The sequence below is a fragment of the Pteronotus mesoamericanus genome, unplaced genomic scaffold, assembly GCF_021234165.1.
Source record: "Pteronotus mesoamericanus isolate MK-2021 breed Mesoamerican mustached bat unplaced genomic scaffold, CSHL_Meso_final contig_24, whole genome shotgun sequence".
In the NCBI taxonomy this organism is placed as follows: domain Eukaryota; kingdom Metazoa; phylum Chordata; class Mammalia; order Chiroptera; family Mormoopidae; genus Pteronotus; species Pteronotus mesoamericanus.
In genome coordinates, this window is record NW_026555100.1 from 18,171,383 (window position 1) to 18,190,360 (window position 18,978).

The window sequence follows — 18,978 nt, forward strand, 5'->3', positions numbered from 1 at the left end:
CTCAAGTGTATAGAACAAACTCACTAACATACTAAAAAACTTATTAACAACTTTCTTTCCTCTGTATGTGGGGCATTTAGACTAGCTGGTTGCCTGCTTGCAAGGTTTGTGCCCGTATATATTTCATAAATAAACTTGCTGTCTCATATACTTGTTTGTCTCTCACTTGAATTCTGTCTTGTGAGTGAGACAAGGCCTGAGGCAGGGGAGAAAGCCTCTTAACTCGGGTATCTTTCCCCATCTGTAACACACGTAGTGCCTAACAGGTACACTATGTGAAAGATTTTTTGAAAGGACACTAGAATCTACATGAACATTTTATGCAAACATTTTAGGTCAGAAAAACTGTCATTCACAAGTAACTGACCTAAAGGGCTATTACTTACCTAGTACTTGAAATAATTAGGGCTGTAGACTGTTTCCTATACTCATCATTTTTAAAAGATTTTATTTATTTACTTTTAAAGAGAGGGGAAAGGAGGGAGAAAGAAAGGGAGAGAAACATCAATTGGTTGCCTCTCACCTGCACCCCAACTGGGGATGGAACCCACAACCCAGGTAGGTGCCCTGACCGGGAATCAAACTGGCGACCTTTCTCTTTGCTGGACGATGCTCAACCAACTGAGCCTCACCAGCCATGGCTAAACCTCATCATTTTCAATGAAGTAGAGAAATGAGTCCTGAAAGTATAGTCTTTAAAACTTATCACTTTAAAAAACAAGTTATATGTTCACACAGCATTTATCTAAAAATGTTTTTTTTTTAATGACCATGGATCCCTCCCTGAATTCTTTAAGCAAAAAACAATTTTCTTAAATTTCATAAAAAGGAAAAACTCTTAAGTTACTTCAGGGACAAATGCTTCTAAGTCAAAACAATATTTTCCAACTGTCAGGTTCCCTTCTGTTAGAGAAACAAGACATGAATTAAGAGGGCTGGCACAGCAAATAGTATCGGCTAAAAAACCAAAAATGGCTTCAGATGTACACATCTGATAATTTACCAAAGAACAATGTTACAGATTATTGGAAATTAGGAATACACATGGAGTATGTTTCAATCATTATGATGATACTACTGATTATTCAAAGTTTAGAGCAGCAATTTTCAACTGGTGTACCAGCAAGAGGCACACTGATGTTCTGCAAGAATTTTTAAACCAGGCAATACCCGACTATTCAGTCAGGAGCACTGACTTCCTTTCCCTTAGGCTGTCAAATACAAAAATGACAAGAGCCAACATGATAACTGTCCAGTGTGAATGATCAAAATTACAAGGGGGACCCCCCCCAAAAAATGGAATTTATTTATAAAAAAGTGTATATTTACTCTTACATGTTTATACTTAAGTCACCTTCAAAGTACTTTCCATCTGAGGCAATACACCTAGCAAGATGTTTATTACACTGCTCAAAACAGTTTTTGAGCTCATCAATTTTGACTTTTAGTGCTTCTGCCATGTTTTGTTTCGCCTCTTCCATATGGGCAAAATGTTTCCCTTTGAGGACTTTTTTCACCAGGAAACAAAAAAAGGTGGCTTGGGGCAAGATCAACTGTGTAAACAGGGAATGTGGGGCACAGGAGTCATACCATTTTGGGTCAGAAATTGCTGAATGCTTAGTATAGTGTGGGCAGGTGTGCTCATAAATCTCCCATCACGAAATGGGCAAATGCATACAAAGAGTCTTCAAAAAAAAAATTCACTAAAGCCAAACGCGGCCTCTCACGCCACCAGCCGGTGCACTGACACAGATGGGTCCCCAGGGCACTCATCTAGCAGGGAAGCCTGTGAGACAGGGGCCTGCCCTCCGAAGATAACTCCGGGTGTTGGGGCAGTTCCCTCTCATACACCTATTTTTTTGGTCAGATGGGAAAAAATATATTTTTCGGTGTGCCACAGAATTTTAGCAATCAGTTTATGTGTGCCATAAGATCAAAAAGGCTGAAAATCGCTGGTTTAGAGTAATGTTATATGTACTGCATTATTCTAAAGTGTCAGATACGTCTTTCATTTCAAATCATTTATTTTATTAGCCTAATCTGATAATTTCTTCTTAAATGAAGACAGATGTAAACTTTAATTATTATGTTAATAATTCCATTTAATAAATGGGATGACTGGCCTTAAAATCATATACAGTGGTACCTCGGTACTCGCCGCTGATTCACTCCAGGACTTGTGACAAGTGCTAAGACCAACAATTACTAAGCAAGTGATGAGTGATGAAGCATTTTCTCATGCAGGGTGGTGCTGTGACTCATACAAGTTCTAGCAAGTGTGACAAGTCCCCCGCAAGCGCCAAGCACTGAAACATTTTTTTTTCTCATCAAAATGTGACAAGTATAGGGTTTGACGAGTTCTGAAGCTGACGAGTACCAGAGTATGACTGTATTGACTTCTGTCTCTTTTTCGCTCTCTTTTAAATATAAAGCCAGAACTAAAGGGTAAAATGTCAAGAGGCTTATCCCCCAATTTCTAGCTCTAACTCTTATTTCAGCATTTAGATTTGCCCACCAATACCCTGCAACCAAGCTAACTACTGAAAGCTCAGAGAATACATATAAGAGCTATGGAAGCAAAGCAAAATCAAAGGAGGAAAAAACACAGTGGATTGTTTTTTTAAAACTTTGGTCCTTAGATACTTCTGCTGTATTTTTCCTGTCTCGCTATTATCTACTATTATATATCTGATAAATGAAATTACCTTTTGATACAGTCAGAGCTGGTGACCATTGCGACCTCAGGATATCAAGACAAATACTTCCATTACTGTTTATGTTTGGATGGTAAATTTTTGTTGTGAAAGCAATCTAAATATAAACAAAGCAAAAAAAAAAAATATGACAATCCATGAACAATGAACAAAGCAGACCCAATCTGCTTTAGGGTGAAATGTCTTCAGTTTTACATGACCGTAATAGAGAAATGTATTCGAGGCAAACTGAATGAGCAACTACTTTGTGCACACACAGTTTTAGCCACTGGGAATGTGAAAGCAGATAGTCCATTTCCCCACTCCCCGCCTTCCCCCTGCCCCAGCAAGAAACTGAGAAATATTTTTGGACAGTGAAAACAATAAGTCTGTAAGAGCGCGTATGACTGGCTGAGTAGCACCCGAAGTAATTAACCATGACTTTGATGGTCCTTCAAAGTAATCCTTTTCTTAATTTGATTATCAGTGACACCTGGTAGTGACACTAGGCTCTAAAATTAGGGGCTGACTCTGTTCTAGGGAAAAGCTAAGGGGCTTCAGCCTGTGACCTGTCCTAAGAAACCCAAAAGGAGTCCTAGTCGTCCACAAGAGTTGGGGTTCTACTGTTTCATATATATATAATGTCATTAAGGTGTTTCTAAAACTCTAAAATGATTACTCCTATACACTGGCCGTCTCGGGGACATGCCCACACCCTTCCCGCCCCTCCTCCTCTGCCGCCAGGTCGGTTACCTCTGCCTTTCCCCCTCGTCAGCTCCAAGGGCCCTTCTGCTTCGGCAGCTTGTTTCCTGAGCCTGCTTACCCCAGCCGGCTCACTTCTGCTACCTCCGTAACTTTCTAAATAAACTTTCTCTTATAATTTGAAAAAATAAAAAATTAAATAAAAAAAAAATTTCCTCAATGACAGAATTTGTTAATGATTTCCTCCCTCCTGATATCCCCATTATGCTTCCTCTTTAGATCTAATCGAAATTAAATTGGCTAGGAATATGGTTTTATATCTCACACCACAGCAAGTACAGGGGCTGGGTCTTATTTACTTTTGTATTCTCCAATGTAACAGAACATGGTAGGGATTCAATAGATGCTTGTTGAAAGCTTAACACTGAGAAAAAAAAGTTAACTTTGGAAAGATAATTCCCTAAATGGGAAAGTCAGATTCTTGACCATAAAATCCAAACTACAGAAATCTTAATGAAGAGGAAATGAAAGTAAGGAATCCAATTTATAGCATAACAGATACTGCTTTTTGTTTTACAAATATAATACAATATTTGAGTAAGAAAATATTTTAGACTTAATAGTTTTACAGAGCAGTTGAACATGCTAACCTGTCTTGGACATCCTAAAAATATCTCTTGATAGATCCCTGACATAGGAATCACATCAATCATAAAAATAAAAATACCTTTGGTGGTTTAAAAGGATAGTCTGTCGGGAAATGGACAGTGAGAAAGAAGACTCCGCCTTGATACGCGCTATCGGGCTGAAATTACAAAACACGTGCATCAGTGTTTGATCACTACATTTATTTGCTAACCTAAAATTATTCCCCTTCTCCCCTAAAAATATATCAGTTTGAAAAACATGCCATCATTTTGTCATAAGTTCAAATTATGTCAACATCACAGAATTTAAAACAGGTAAAAAATAGGAAACACACAGTGGTATGATTTGCCCAAACAAATCCATTTACAAGTACCAATTTTTAAACATCAGTATACACACAAGACTACTGTGACAAAAGAGTAATTATCTGCAGTAGTAATTAGTATGAAAAACAAGGCTAGGGCTAGTGTTTACTTTCTTATTTATGAATCTTAAGTTCTGATGGTCTTTTAAGGGGCAAGAATGGAGATGAACTGAAGAGAACAAGTTATGAAAAGGAAAGGCTAAGGGGCACTATTACACAATTTAGACCTCAAATCTTCACCCAGTACTAGCTTATAGAATAATGTGAAAAATGCAAAAAAGCCCCAAATAAAACTAATAAATTTAATATTCATAGAATTATCAAATTAAGAATCAACAAGAAGAATTTAAATTTGGCCAGGTGTCTTTACAGCAATCAGAAAATATAATGTTACAAGCAAGGAAAAAAAGATAATTTTTAAAGGTAACAAAATTACCTAAAATTATATTTTAATTCCTTTATATTTAATTAAATTTATCATGTTATATTAACATTTTGGTTGTAATAGCAAGACTATCATTACTTCCTTTTAAGTTTCTGTATATATATTAGAGGACTGCACTGTATAATTTTTCTTGCTATATGTATTGCTTAATTCTAGATCATCAAAAATTACAAGGAATGTAGAAACATAAGTAAATTACAATTAACAGTCATGGTCTGTTTAGATCTTCAAATGACACTACAGAGTGACATATTTACATTATTAAAATAAAGGTGGTATGAGTAACAATTGTAACCACTTGCTACATGTAATTCACCTAAGAAATATTTTTGAAGGGATATAATTCAAGTGGTAAGGATGGGCCTTTAAATTATAGTATTTTGAAAGTTCTTATTAGCATGAAAAACAAATAACTACATTCTTATTAAACATTGTCATTTAAATAAATAAGTTGCATTTTACCCTTTAAAAGGCTAACTTAACAATTTAGTAATTGAGATACTTGCTCAGGACTCCTGCTCTGAAAATTCAAGAACTGTTTTTGTTTTATAAGTTAAACATGAAACAATACGATTAAGAACTTTATGGCTTAAGACAAAGCTCTTTTGGGGGAGGGAGGAGAGGATGATGTTCACAGACACATGTTACTATGTTTCCCAGAAAGTAGATGTGAGCTGTTCATTCTTTTGAATCAGATTTTTGCTCATAGGAAGGAAAGCCTCATTCTAGCGATAACTGCCTCTCTGGTGTGGAAAGAAATAATCTTAACAAAGGTAGCAAGTGTTAAGAGAAGCCACTCATAGCAGGTAATTTTAAAGTCAGGACAGTCCAACAAAACTAAAAGCAGCAATCTCAAGAGGTAGCAAAGAAAGACCCATTGAAATATTTTATCAGTTCTCTCTCACAAATAGGAAGAGATGAAACTTACTGCAAACTGGTACATGTTACTTGTAGGTATTCCATTATTGGGTTAATCAGGCTTATTTCTGACCTACTAAAACCCTTGATGTGAAAGTAATGATGCTTAGTTATGAACTGGCTTTTTGTGTTTAAGAAACACACAGTCTGCTTTCAAATTGTAGGTGATCCATTCCTATGTGTCATGATCAAGGATTTGGCAAAGGAAAACACATCCCAATGATCCTAGCAAATATTTGCCATCAGCGCTGTAGAAAATTATCATAAACCCTTTAATCACATTTTGCTTCCTGAGTGATTCAGATACAAGAAAATTCAACCTTAGCCACAAACATCTGATCAAAGGTGAAATGGCAAAAATGAAGTATGGCTGAAGGGATTAATTTCATATATATGAATCATACTTACAGGCCCCATAATAGTAGCTTGCCAGTGGAACACTGAAACAAACAAAGGAGTTTGGAGTCATTAACAAATGTTCAAACCTCTACTATTAATGGTAGCATAATGCTAGCAATAAAGCAAAGCTTACAGTCATCTCCCACAGGTCCAGCTGAACAGTGAGCAGGTGGGTCACGTTGCAGGTCACTTAATTCCTGAAGTAAAACAAAAATACTTAAGGTTAATTCTTTTTCCAGGGAAACAAGCATAATAATCCATGAAGACACAAACTATCAACTTCACTTTAAGACAATTTTAGGCAGCTCAATTCAAAACAAAAACGATATGTGGCCTGCGCCCCGCTTCTCGCGCAGTTTTGTCCTCACACCCCCTGGGCTTCTAGTCACCACTGCCAGAAAGAGCTTAGGGCTTTGTTCTTTTAAACTCCCAATTTGGCTTCATGCTACAACTCGTGTGGGCTTTTATTCCGGAACCTCGGCTAAACTCCTTGGGCTTAACCTTTTGGCCTCAAAAGGAGTGGGTGGCTGCACTGCCGCTGTACTGCCTCATTACTAGAGTCATCGGGTATGGGGTCTTATTTGGAGTAAACATGATGAGTACCTCCTCACTCAACTCCGGCCAAACAATCACGGACAGCTATGCTAACTATCAGCAGCAGAAGATACACCGAGAGGCGGCCACCCCAGCATTCAGATAGATTCCTATGAGTGAAGTAAACCAAAGGTTCTTCCTTACAGCCCAAGAATTTTACATCAAAAAATTAATTACAGGTAGATTAACATCAAACATTTATTATAATTTTTGACATAATAATTTTGACCATATTTATCTCTCTTATTAATACTCAGTATTGGAATATTTTGAAAATTGTTAAGTTGAGCTTCTCTTAGATTAAGCTCCATTAATACTGTAAAGCTTCTCAAATATTAGCTTTTAATGCACGGAATAATAAAACACTGCATTACCATAAAAAGAAAGAAAACAAAATGTACTTTGTCACCGACTGGAAGAATAGGGAATAAAATATTAAATTCCTTCATGAGACAGCTCCAAACCTTGAAAAAATTAAATGGGTTAAAATATTGTTTTTCTTTAACATGTATAAGACAAAAATATTTAATGAGTATCTATTGTAGGCAAAGTCATTTATTATATACTAGGTATATAATATATAAGAAACAGGTGTTACTTCAACAGGTTTATAATCTAATTTGGTAGAATGATGGCTCATAGAGAGAAGGCTATTTAAGGGACAATCCAAAGGTTAAATGAAAAGAAAGGAGAACAGTCAGGCCATGATTTGAAGCCTAGCACATTAATTCATATGCTCTTTTCTACTCTCAAGGAAGCAAAGGAAGGATCATGGAAATCATACAGCTTTAGAGTTGGGCAGACCTGGGCTGGTGTTCTAGTTTTACCACAACCAGCCCTATGACCTTAGAGATATTATTGGGTTGGTCAAAAAATCTATATGGTTTTTTCCATAAAATAAAAAACATATTTTTCATTTTCACTGATAACTTTATTGATTTGGATATTTCGAGTATGTTGGCTATCTCTGGCTGTTGGCTTCTAGTGGGTGGAGGCCAGAGGTGCTGCTAAACATCTTCCAGTGCATAAGACAGCCCCACAGCAAAGAATTATTTGGTCAGAATGTCAATAGTACCAAGAAACTTTGCAAACCACTTTTGACATGTTCCATCAGTCACAGCACCTTCTCCATATACTGCTCAAATCTTTTTGTGTGTGTTTCACTTGTTTTTACTTTTCTTGAAATAATAAAGGATAATACACCAAAATTTTGCATTACCTTTTCCCATCTTCAATATTAAAATGGCTGCACAAACTCACCAATTTTGATTTTTTTTTTAAATCATGCTGATATGACAGCTGTCACAATACAATGTGACAAAATTGTTTTGAATGAAGTTAAAGACAACTAAGCACTACCAGAGCCAGCTTACGGAAAAAACCAAATGAACTTTTTGGCCAACCCAATACTTCATTCCCTTACTGTCAGTTGGGAAGAAACTGATCACCTCCAAGGATAAAAGATATAAATTCAATAAAAAGAACTATATATTAGGACTGAAAAACCTAATTTAGTTTGGAAGATCAGAGAATGTCTCTGAGAAAGAGGAATTTAAGCTAAAATCTAACTGAGTGCAAGTTAATCTTGGGGGAAATGAGCGACGTGGTAGAGTGGCATAAAATGTGGTTGAAGAAGTAGGCAGAGGCCAGGCAGAAAACTGAGAACAACATACCCAGGTAAGAATTTGTGGTTTTGTATCAGTGCATTGGGAGGGGTTTTACGAAGTGGCATGATCTGATTTAAAAGATGGCTCTACTGGTCTAAGTGCTGAATGGATTAGAGAGGGGAGAGGGGGGCAACTACAAGATTAATTACTCCAGGCAAAATAAAAAAAAAAAAAAAAAGTAGGGGCTTGGACTGGAGAAGTGACAATAAGATTAAAGTGGATAGATCTGAGTTATTATGAAGTCTACCTACCACAGGATGTGACAATGATACAATTACATGGGCAGAGTAAGGAGAGAGGTCACAGATGCGTACACGTACGTCGGTGGCAGCTGACATTGACTCGATGTTTTATTGCCCTAACAATCCTCAGAGGTCAGTGTGATTATGCTCCCCATGTTACAGATGAAGAACACAGATGACACACTCCACTGTGTGCTCACAATACTAGCATGTTAAGTGTGGAACTGGAATTCAAACCCTAGCAGTAAAACTTCTGGCTTTTTTAGCTTCAAAAATGTATACATGTAGAAGCCATTTACTGAGGTGAGGGAAGACTAGAAGACAAGATGATTTGGAAAGCAGATAAATAGAATCTGTGATTCCTGTAATAGCAAGTTAAAATTTAGTTCAACATAGAGGGCTGGAGCTGTAAGTCACATCCTTATTTTATGTACCAATAATTAAGGAGGAATGCTGGCGATTAATTTTAAGATATCATCAATTACAAGATGCATCCACATTATGCTAAGTGAAATAAGCCAGAGAAAGACAAATACCACAAGATTTCACTCATATGTGGGATCTAATGAACAAACTGAACTAACAATCAAAATAGAGACAGACTCACGGTTAGAGGACAGGATAGTATCTAGTGGGAGGGTGGTGCTTAGTTGATCCAGAAAAAAGGAAAAAGAACTCATAGGCACAGACAATACTGTGGTGATTGCGAGGGGGGAGAGGTAGGTGGAGGAGGAAGAGGGTGTAGGGGGATTAATGGTAATGGGAAAAATACAGCAAAAAATAAACTTTTAAAAAAATAAAAATAAAGTATAAAAAATAATAATCCTTGAAAAAATAAAATAAAATAAACGATGTCCACCTTAGACTCACTGCAATATGGAAATTATAGCAATGAGTTCAGTGTTCTAACAGATAAACAAGCAGAGGACATGGTAGGGAAAGGCTTTACTGAGAAGGTAACATGAGCTAAGTAGCTGAGCCAAGTGCAAACTCAGGTCTCCTTCTTCCAAGTTTTCCAGTCTACCCCGGTACTTTCATTTTTGGTTTTGTTGTTGCTTTTTCTACAGTTGGTGCAGTGCTTCTCTTCCAGACAAGAATTAACAGTTCGCAGTTCCCTTGGTCCAGGTATAGTTAAGCAATAAAGATAGATTTTTGTCTTTGACTTAGCAATAGTGGTTAAAACACAAGGCTTTGAAGTTCAGGTCCAGGTGCCATCACACACTTGCCACATGACCTTAGGCAAAACATGTTTTTTTCTCTTCTAATCTTAGTTTTCTTCCATGTAAAGGCATTACTACTTTCATCCATTGTTTTTATGACAAGTGAAATGATAGAGGGGTGTCCACCCTTTTGGCTTCTCTGTTCCACACTGGAAGAAGAGTTGTCTTGGGCCACACATTAAAACACTGTGACATGTAATCAGAAAAAAACCCTCGTAATGTTTTAAGTAAGTTTACAATTTTGTGTTGGGCTGCATTTATAGCCATCCTGGGCTGAGGGCTGGACACCCCCTCACTGTAAAGTACACAGCAGTCTCTGGCATACAGTAACTATTCAACTATATGTTAATTAATATGAAATTGATAATAACCAGCCAATGCTCTACTAGCAGATTATTTAACTAGTTTAAATGTGTGGGGGAGGAGCAGTTCCCAAGTCACGGCCCCATTTTAGAAGGACTTTGTGTTATTTAAGTTTTCTAATTTGGCTTTCAGGAGAATGCTTCTGAAAATAGCATGGAGTGTGGAGTTTTCTACACATTAGTGTGAATGGGTAAATGAGATATCTTTGCCCTTATTTTAACTAGAAAGCTAGTTAATTAGAAAATACCATCTCTACGGTTTAAAAAACTGTTAGTAATTCACATGTATATATATTTTACATAGATAATGTATATGTGAATAAATCAAATACATACAAACTTATTTTTTCATTAACAAAAATCCCAAAACCATATTTTACTTGGAATAGAATCATGTTCAAATTTCAGATGTCAGACAGTTATTCAAATCCTATGAACATATTACAGAAAAATAAAGGTTATCTTGTTTTTATATTTTTGTGCCCTGATTTTACCACCTCTGTAAAGAGAAGTTACAGCTAAGGAAGAGAGAGAAAATCTAACAGCGGAACTGCTGCAAATGCAAAGGCCAGGTTCTGAAGCTGTCTACTCCAAGCTCACTTGTAGGATAAAAGCAGCTGATGGTAGGTACATCAAACATCAAACATACTTAATAGTCACACTGACCATTACTACTAATAATGGGACTAATGCTTTGTGAGGAACTTATGCATCCTAGGCTTTCTCGGAGGGTCTAAATTTCTGATGTTCTGTCCCTTTGTCAAACCATGTCTCAACGTATGCCATTATATTGTTTGGAAATATGTAACTACAACAACGGTGTATAGGTACAGACAGAATGACGAGTAAAAACATATATCTACAATATCTACCCATCCTTAAAAAAATACAAATCTTGAATTTGAAAAAAAGAAAAAGAAGTATGAGATGTGTTAAGAACGTAAAAATATAAAAAACTGTAACCAAACAAACCAAAATCCCACCTGTTTTTATCTTAATCTGCTCAGCACTAAGCTTTTATTAATTTTTATTATTTTATTTCTTTTTTATAGAGGAGGGAAGAGGGGGAGGAAGAGAAGGAGTGAAACATTGATGGGTTGCCTCTCACACCCCCCAAACTGGGCACCTGGCCTGCAACCCAGGCATGTGCTGCAACTGCGACTCAAACCGGTGATCATTTGGTTTGCAGGCTGTCGTTCAATCCACTGAGCCACAACAGCCAGGGCAGCCAGTGTACTTTTAGATAAGACACAAGAAATCAAGGGTCTTACTCATTAAATTCTCCATTTTTATTTAGTTTACTCCAAGTTTTCAGAAATCACCTTATCTGATTTATGTTTCTCTGCTATAATTAGTATCCTTACTTGTCTGCTTCCAGCATCACAGGCACATGCAGAGTATCAAAAATAATTTAGTGGTTCTTATGTTATTCCAGAAGAAATATTAGGACTAGTAATCCCTTCCTCTGCTCCTCTCTCCACTCTCTCTAAGAATTAACACTGAATTATATAAATTGCTCAAGCCCATAGGATCCTCCTAAGAGCCAAGACCTACCTACACATTAGCCACAGCTAGCGGAAGCCCCTACTAAAGGACAGTGTATGACACTGATGCTCACTTCTGGAACACGTCGTACTATTCCACCACTACCCTGGAATCCAGGACGTACCCCACAGGTAGCCTCCGGTAACTGTTTCACTAATCCCCTGGGCCTCTTGTCTAGGCCTTCATGGCCACGCTTTTATTTCATGCTGATTAAAAGTAAAAGGTCATAGAGACAAAATATTTAAAACCACTGATTTTTAATTAAGTACTGTATTGGCGTGTGTTTCTTATAAAAGAAAAAGTGTTTTGTAAGGGAAAAAATTAAAAGAGTGATAAAAAAATAAATAGGCAAACACCCACAAGACCACTACCCAAGCCAAATGATTATCAACCTTTTAGGATACTCCCATCCAAGCTTTGGTGGGAAATAAGGGCGCCACTCACTGGTAGAGGGAGTGTAAATTGAGATACAGCCTTTGGAGGGCAATGTGGTAATTACAGTGAGAGAGAATAATGCATATGAAGTAATTTCACCCCATAGTAATTGTCCAAATAGCCAAACATACATAATTATGAAAAACTGAGAGTAACCTAAAGGTCCATCAATAAGGGAATGGTTTCATGATATAGCCATATTATGAAACACTGTGCAGCCATTAATAAGAATGAGACAAGAGCTCTATATATTGACATTAAAGAATGTTGTGTGAATATAATATAGTTTTTGAGTGAAAAATATAAGTTGCAGTAGAGTGTGCCTATTCGATTCTGTAACATATAAACATATTATACATGTATAGAAAATAAATAAAAGAATACACACCAAATTATTAACAGCAGTTATCTCTGGGAGTGGGCTGTCACTTTTTATTTGTGTCTTCTATATAAATTTCAATTTTTTACAATACTTTTGTAACATTTTAAAAAATAATGATTTTATTCTGGTTCTTTGGCATTTTAAAAGAGATAAAATGATACAGCTTTTTTTCACCACATATAATATAAGCACCTTCTCTTTTCATTAGAATATTTTCTTAAGAAAAGACTGAGGAACTGTCACAGATTAGAGGCTATAGATACTGAAGTGACACACAACTACATCTAACATGGGACCCCAAATTGAATCCTCAAACAGGGAAAAGTGTAAAAACTGGTGAAATCTGAATTAGGTCTAGACTTTATATTATCGTACATGTTACTTTCCTCATTTTGATAACTGTACTCTGGTTATATGAGTAGTAAATATCAGGGGAAATTAGGTGAAGGATATATATAAACTTTGTTATTTTTGCAACTTTTCGGTAAAACTATTTCAAAATAAAAATACAAAACTTTTTTATATACATTCAAAAACAACTCACTATTTTCTTCCCCTAATTTGCTGCTTTTCCTGTGTTCATAATGCCTATTACTGGAATATTAATCTCCGAGTCACCAGGTTCAAAATCTCAGCATTGTTTCGACTCCTTTCTTTCTCTGGTCCTTCATATAGGCATACGGTCAGATGAATAGTACTATGATATATTCTACTGCAATACCGATTGTGTACCACAGTTACTTCAAAAATCAATTATATTTCAATGATAATTGCTTCCCAATACTCTACATTATTTGCATAATAATCTTTTAAAAGAACAACTCTTTATTTCATTCTTCTGCTTAGAAAATGTCAGTGGCTCCTCCCTGCTTATTAAAGACCCACCTCAACCAAATGAAGGTCTTTTCATTATCTTGTCCTTTACACTTGAAAGTGAAGTTGGGTTCTCAGTAATTCTCCAAATTCTCTTCTCTGAGTTTTCCAAAACACTTTCAGGAGGTCTGTAGGGTCAAAATTAACTTCATAATAAAACTAAGATACCATCTACCTCTTTCACACAATATATCATGATGGCATTTTCCAGTTTAATGATGTGATATAGTAACATTAAGCAGATATGAGAATTCAACTGCCATCTATAAGCCTGATTATAATGAGATCTGAACACATACAAAACAGTGCAACTCTACTTTTTTTTATTTCGGAAAATATAGTTGTTTCTAATAAAAATGTTTAGGTTAATATGTACTGGGTTTATCATCATTTTTAAATTCTAAATATATTTAAATTTATTTTTAGTTTTCATATGGTAAAAATTAATGATATAACCCACACAAACAAAGAGCTTTTTGGAGCCCTCAATACTTTTAATATAAGGGGGTCCCACAGACCAAAATGTTTGTGAAGTCTAGTATACTTGGATGTTCTCTGTACATGGCTAAGTTTTCTGGCCATTATAATTTTCCTTCTCTTAAAATAACCTTTCTTCCATCTTCCTATACCCAAATTTTACCCATCCTCTTTAACAGTGGCTATTTTCTCAGTAGCCATTTGAAAAACACGAGTTTTAGAGTAAGACCTAGATCAAAATCAGGCTTTGCTACTACTGACCCTTACTAGCTGTGTGAACTTGGGCAACTTAACACCTTTGAGCCTCAAGTGCCTCATTTGGGGATATCAGTAGTAACACTGAAGTGCAATACTGAGAATTTAAAAAAATGCATAAATAAAGTACCTAACTTGACAGCTGGCATGTATAGTAGGCGCTTAATGAATACTAATTTCCCTTGTTTTCCTTTCTTACCAGGATATTTCTTTTAAATCAGGACTTTATGCATTTTATTCAAGGATTTCTCTACAATATTTGCCACAGTGCCTTTTTAAAAAAAGGTGTTTGATATGGAGTTAGGCAATAAAATTTAAGGAATAATATAGCTATCTCATATTTCTATCTTTTAGAAATGCAAATTATTAGATTTGCCAATAGAATGAGAATCAGTTACTCCCAATGTAGATATGCAGATTGCATCTAATACAATAAAAAGAGTATCATAACAGGTATTAAGAGAGAATAATGTGGATCACTTGAAAACACTGGTGGCCCTTTACCAGTTTAAATTAACAGCTAACACCTAAAAATGAATCTCAAAAGAATATTAAACATGAAGGTATTAAAAATACATGGTACCACCACAACTATTTTTGATTTATACAGAATGTGTGAGATTCTAGCAAAATGTCCAAAGCCACACAAAATTTCTGTTAGAAATTTTTGTTTTGGTTTTTACAGTGCAGAAGACCTCAAAACTCTAAATAGTCCATCTTTATTGTTTATTTAGGATACTCCTGAACTACTTTCAGGACACAGCTTTGGGCTGCTTTCCCTAGGAGCTAGGGGTTTGTGCTGAGCTGACCCAGTCTCAAAGTCAGTCATCTTCCAACCGCTGGCTATCCGGGGTTACAGAGCTGCCACAGACAGAGCCGCAGTTTGTGGCAGAGAGTTTGTTGTTGTTTTTCCATACTCAACTCAACCAGCGGGACTAATTATAGCAGAAGTTTATTAAGCACTTCTAGATCTTTTCTAACAGGGATCAGGATTCTGATTTTATACTCTTATCCCAACTCTACACTCCCATATATTTTCAAGGTTTATTTTAATTGTATCACATTATGTGCTAATAAAAATCCTCACAAGTCAATAGTCAGGCACATTTGCTGATGATTAAATTGGGGTATGAAATTCAAAAACTGATTTGCAAGAGAATTCGTAAGATGGGATTTAAAACGTACAGGAAAGAGGCCCTCTAAATCTTAGAAGCTTAAAAGTAATTGTATCTTCAAGAAAATACATGTAAGAGTATTTTCTCTACAAGCCCCAAGGGTCATCTTCTGAATGTGTTCATTAAAGTTTATAACACTCTAGGGAATCCAGGAAAGAAAGTTTCTCCTAGGATAGAAACATGATATAGTAAAAAACTGGTATAAAATACTTTCACTGACACAAACTACCTTCTAAATAAAAAACAAACACAAATATGAAACGTTAAAAAGTAACGTTATAGGATCTGGTAAATTCTGAAAAGCCACAGGAGTTGCCTCAGAAGTTATTTCCTACTCGACCCCATTAAACTTGTGGCACACTACAATACTACACTTAAATAAACGCAACCCTTACTGGTTAAAAGGCAGATTGCTGGAGCACAGTAAAAGTTCATAATCTTTTTTGTATTTGCCAGTTATTACAGAAACGGCATTCAGGGCTGCTGCACTTTGTCACGCAGGCTGTATGCACCACCTGCAAGGGGTGCCCTTCGTACAAACGTCACTGTGAGCACGGCCCCCTAGGGCTCCACGGAGCTTCATCACAGAAAGTTGCACAGAAAAGAAAAGGAAAACATAGCCTCTAAGCCCAACCTAGGATATTGTTACTGTTGTGAATAAACAAAAATAGCACTTCTGATGTAGAAGCGAAAGTGATAGTATTTGACATCTGAGTGGGGCATAAGCACTTTAACTTCATTTCATCGATGTGTTGAAAATGGAAAGATAATAATGACAAACTTAGAATTCAAAAAATAAAAGACAAGGACATTCTAGCAAAGGGAGATGGAAAATTTTTTTCAATATATAGTGCTAGGTCAATCGGGTATCCATACAGAAAAATAAATGAACCTTGACCTTCCTCATCTCAAATCATACACAAAAATCATTTCTAAATAGATAGTGAGCTTAAATATAAAAGGTAGTGCCCCAACTGGTGTGGCTCAGTTACTTGGGCGTTGGCCCACAAAGCCAAAGGTCACCAGTTTGATTCCCTGTCAGGGTATAGGCCTGGGTTGGGTCCCCAGCTGGGGCACATGTGAGAAGCTACCAATCAACGTTTCTCTCACACATCGATGTTTCTCTCCCTCTCTTTCTCCTTCCCTTCCCCTCTCTCCACAAATACATACATACATACATATATACATAAAAAGTATGTGTGTGTATATGAATATGTAAAAGGTAAAATAATAACACCTTTAAAAGAAAACAGAAAATATCTTCATGACCTTGGGGGAGGCAGAGATTTCTTAAACAGGACACAAAGAACACTAATCATGAGAGAAAAAAATGGAAAATTTGGACTTGATTAAAATTCAGAACATCTGTTCATCAAAACACACATTAAATGTGTGAAAAGACAAGCCACCAAATTAAGATATATCTGACAAAAGACTCACATCCACAATGTGTAAAGAAAAAAAATTAAATTCCTACAGATCAATTTTTCAAAGGCAGACTTGAATGGGCACTTTACAAAAGAGGCTATCCAAATGGCCAATACATGAGGTTGGGCAAAATTTCACAGCTGTTCATATAAAAAAAATTAATAAATATATATATAGTTAATGAACAATAATATGAGAATAAACTTTGTTTCTCAAACTCATAACTGTAACCCTACTTTTGCCCCACGCTGTACCTATCAGAGAGGCTCAGATTCATTAGCCATCAAAGAAATACAAATTAAAACTAAAATACTATGCCACCACATACATATCCAACAGAACTGTTAAAATGAAAAAGACTGAAGATTTTGCACAGCAAAAGAACTATCAATAAAAAGAAAAGAGAAATGAATGAATTGCAGAACATATTTGCCAATGATACATATGATAAGGGGTAAATATCCAAAATTTATAAAGACCTTATAAAACCCAAACCCAAACCTCAACACCAAAATAACAAACAATCCAATTAGGAAATGGGCAAAGAATCTGAATGGACACTTGTCCACAGAGGACATACAGATGGCCAATAGACATGTGAAAAGATGCTCAATATTACTAATCATCAGAAAAATACAAATTAAAACCACAATGAAATATCAACTGACACCTGTCAGGATGGCTATCATCAGTAAGTTAACAAATAGCAAGTGTTGGCGAGGCTGTGGAGCAAAGGGAACCCTTGTGCACTCTTGGTGGGAATGCAGGCTGGTGCAGCCACTGTGGAAAACAGTATGGAGTTTTCTCAAAATATTAAAAATGGCCTTATGACCAGCAATTCCACTTACGGGAATTAATCAGAAGAAACCCAAAACACTAATTTGAAAGACTATATGAGCCCCCATGTTCACTGCAGCTTTATTTACAATAGCCAAGAGTTGGAAGCAGCCCAAGTGCCCATCAGTAGATGAGTGGCTAAAAATGCTGTGGTCTATTTATACAACGGAATACTACTTGGTTGTAAAAAACAAACAAACAAACAAACAAACAAACAAACAAACTTACCTTTTGCAACAGCATGGAGAGTACTGTGCTAAATGAAATAAGCCAGTCAAAGAAAGAAAAAGACTTTATGATTTCATTTACTATGTGCAAATAATGAACAAAATAAACAAAATAGAAACAGACTCACAGATACGAAAACAGACTGATTGTTGTCAGAGGGAAGGGGACCTGGAGGGCTGGTGGAAAAAGGTAAAGGGATTAAGCAAAACCAAACAAACACACATACAAACAAAACTCTTAGACCAGATGACGTGGAAATTACCTGAGGGAAAGGGGAGTAGGGGGAGGTAGGAGAGGGTAACGGGGAGATAAATGGTGATGGAAGAGGGCCTGAATCTGGAGGGTGAACACATAATACATTATACAGATGATGTATTATAGAATAGTACACTTGTAACCTATATAATTTTATTAACCAATGCCTTCACTATAAATTCAATATAAAAATTTTTTAAATTAAATGACAGTACAAATGTTGGGAAAGATGTGAAGCAACTGGAACCCTTACATGCTGCTGGTAGAAGAGGAAAAGTTTGACAGTAAACACTAAAAGTGAACATGGGAACACTCTGCCCCAGAATTCTACTGCTAGGTGCAGACCTGACAGAAATACATAGAAATTGGACAACCTACCACATGGTTATCAAATAATGCAACTAGTTATAAGTTCATATATGAAAAGAACTTTTTCTAGCAAACATATTATGTGTATATACATATTTTATGTGTGTATGTGTGTATCTTTGTTTCATTTCTAGTGACTTTTAAATCTAAAACTGAAATATACATAGTTGATCCAATTCTCATCTTCTCCTTTGAGAAAGAGTAAACTTAAACCAACCTTATACCTAAATATAAATCAAACAGTAATTATCATCAAAGGGGAGAAAGTACACCCCAGAAAAAAAGCAATCTATGTCAATGAAGCAATTTTCTATCCCAATGTGATCAATACTCAAATTAAAAAAACTACTGTATTTTGCCATGTATAATGAGTACCCATGTTTTTGACTCAAACTTTCAGGAAAAAAATCTTTCCTTTTAATTTTTTAATTCAATTATTAATTTATTTATATTTAGAAACAAAAC

The 18,978-nt window shown here is 36.0% G+C and overlaps 1 protein-coding gene and 1 pseudogene across 1 annotated transcript in view; one reads left to right on the forward strand and one right to left on the reverse strand.

The window, feature by feature from the left end:
* UBE2D1 (ubiquitin conjugating enzyme E2 D1) overlaps window positions 1–18,978 on the reverse strand; it is a 36,755-nt gene that overhangs the window by 5,773 nt on the left and 12,004 nt on the right. Inside the window, exons 2-5 of the mRNA XM_054572765.1 lie at window positions 6,303–6,366; window positions 6,179–6,210; window positions 4,123–4,200; window positions 2,706–2,811 (exon numbers count right to left, since the gene is read on the reverse strand). Coding sequence (XP_054428740.1) covers window positions 2,706–2,811; window positions 4,123–4,200; window positions 6,179–6,210; window positions 6,303–6,366 — 280 coding nt within the window. The remainder of the gene's footprint in view (window positions 1–2,705; window positions 2,812–4,122; window positions 4,201–6,178; window positions 6,211–6,302; window positions 6,367–18,978) is intronic.
* LOC129069717 (phosphatidylinositol N-acetylglucosaminyltransferase subunit P-like) lies at window positions 6,497–15,961 on the forward strand (annotated as a pseudogene).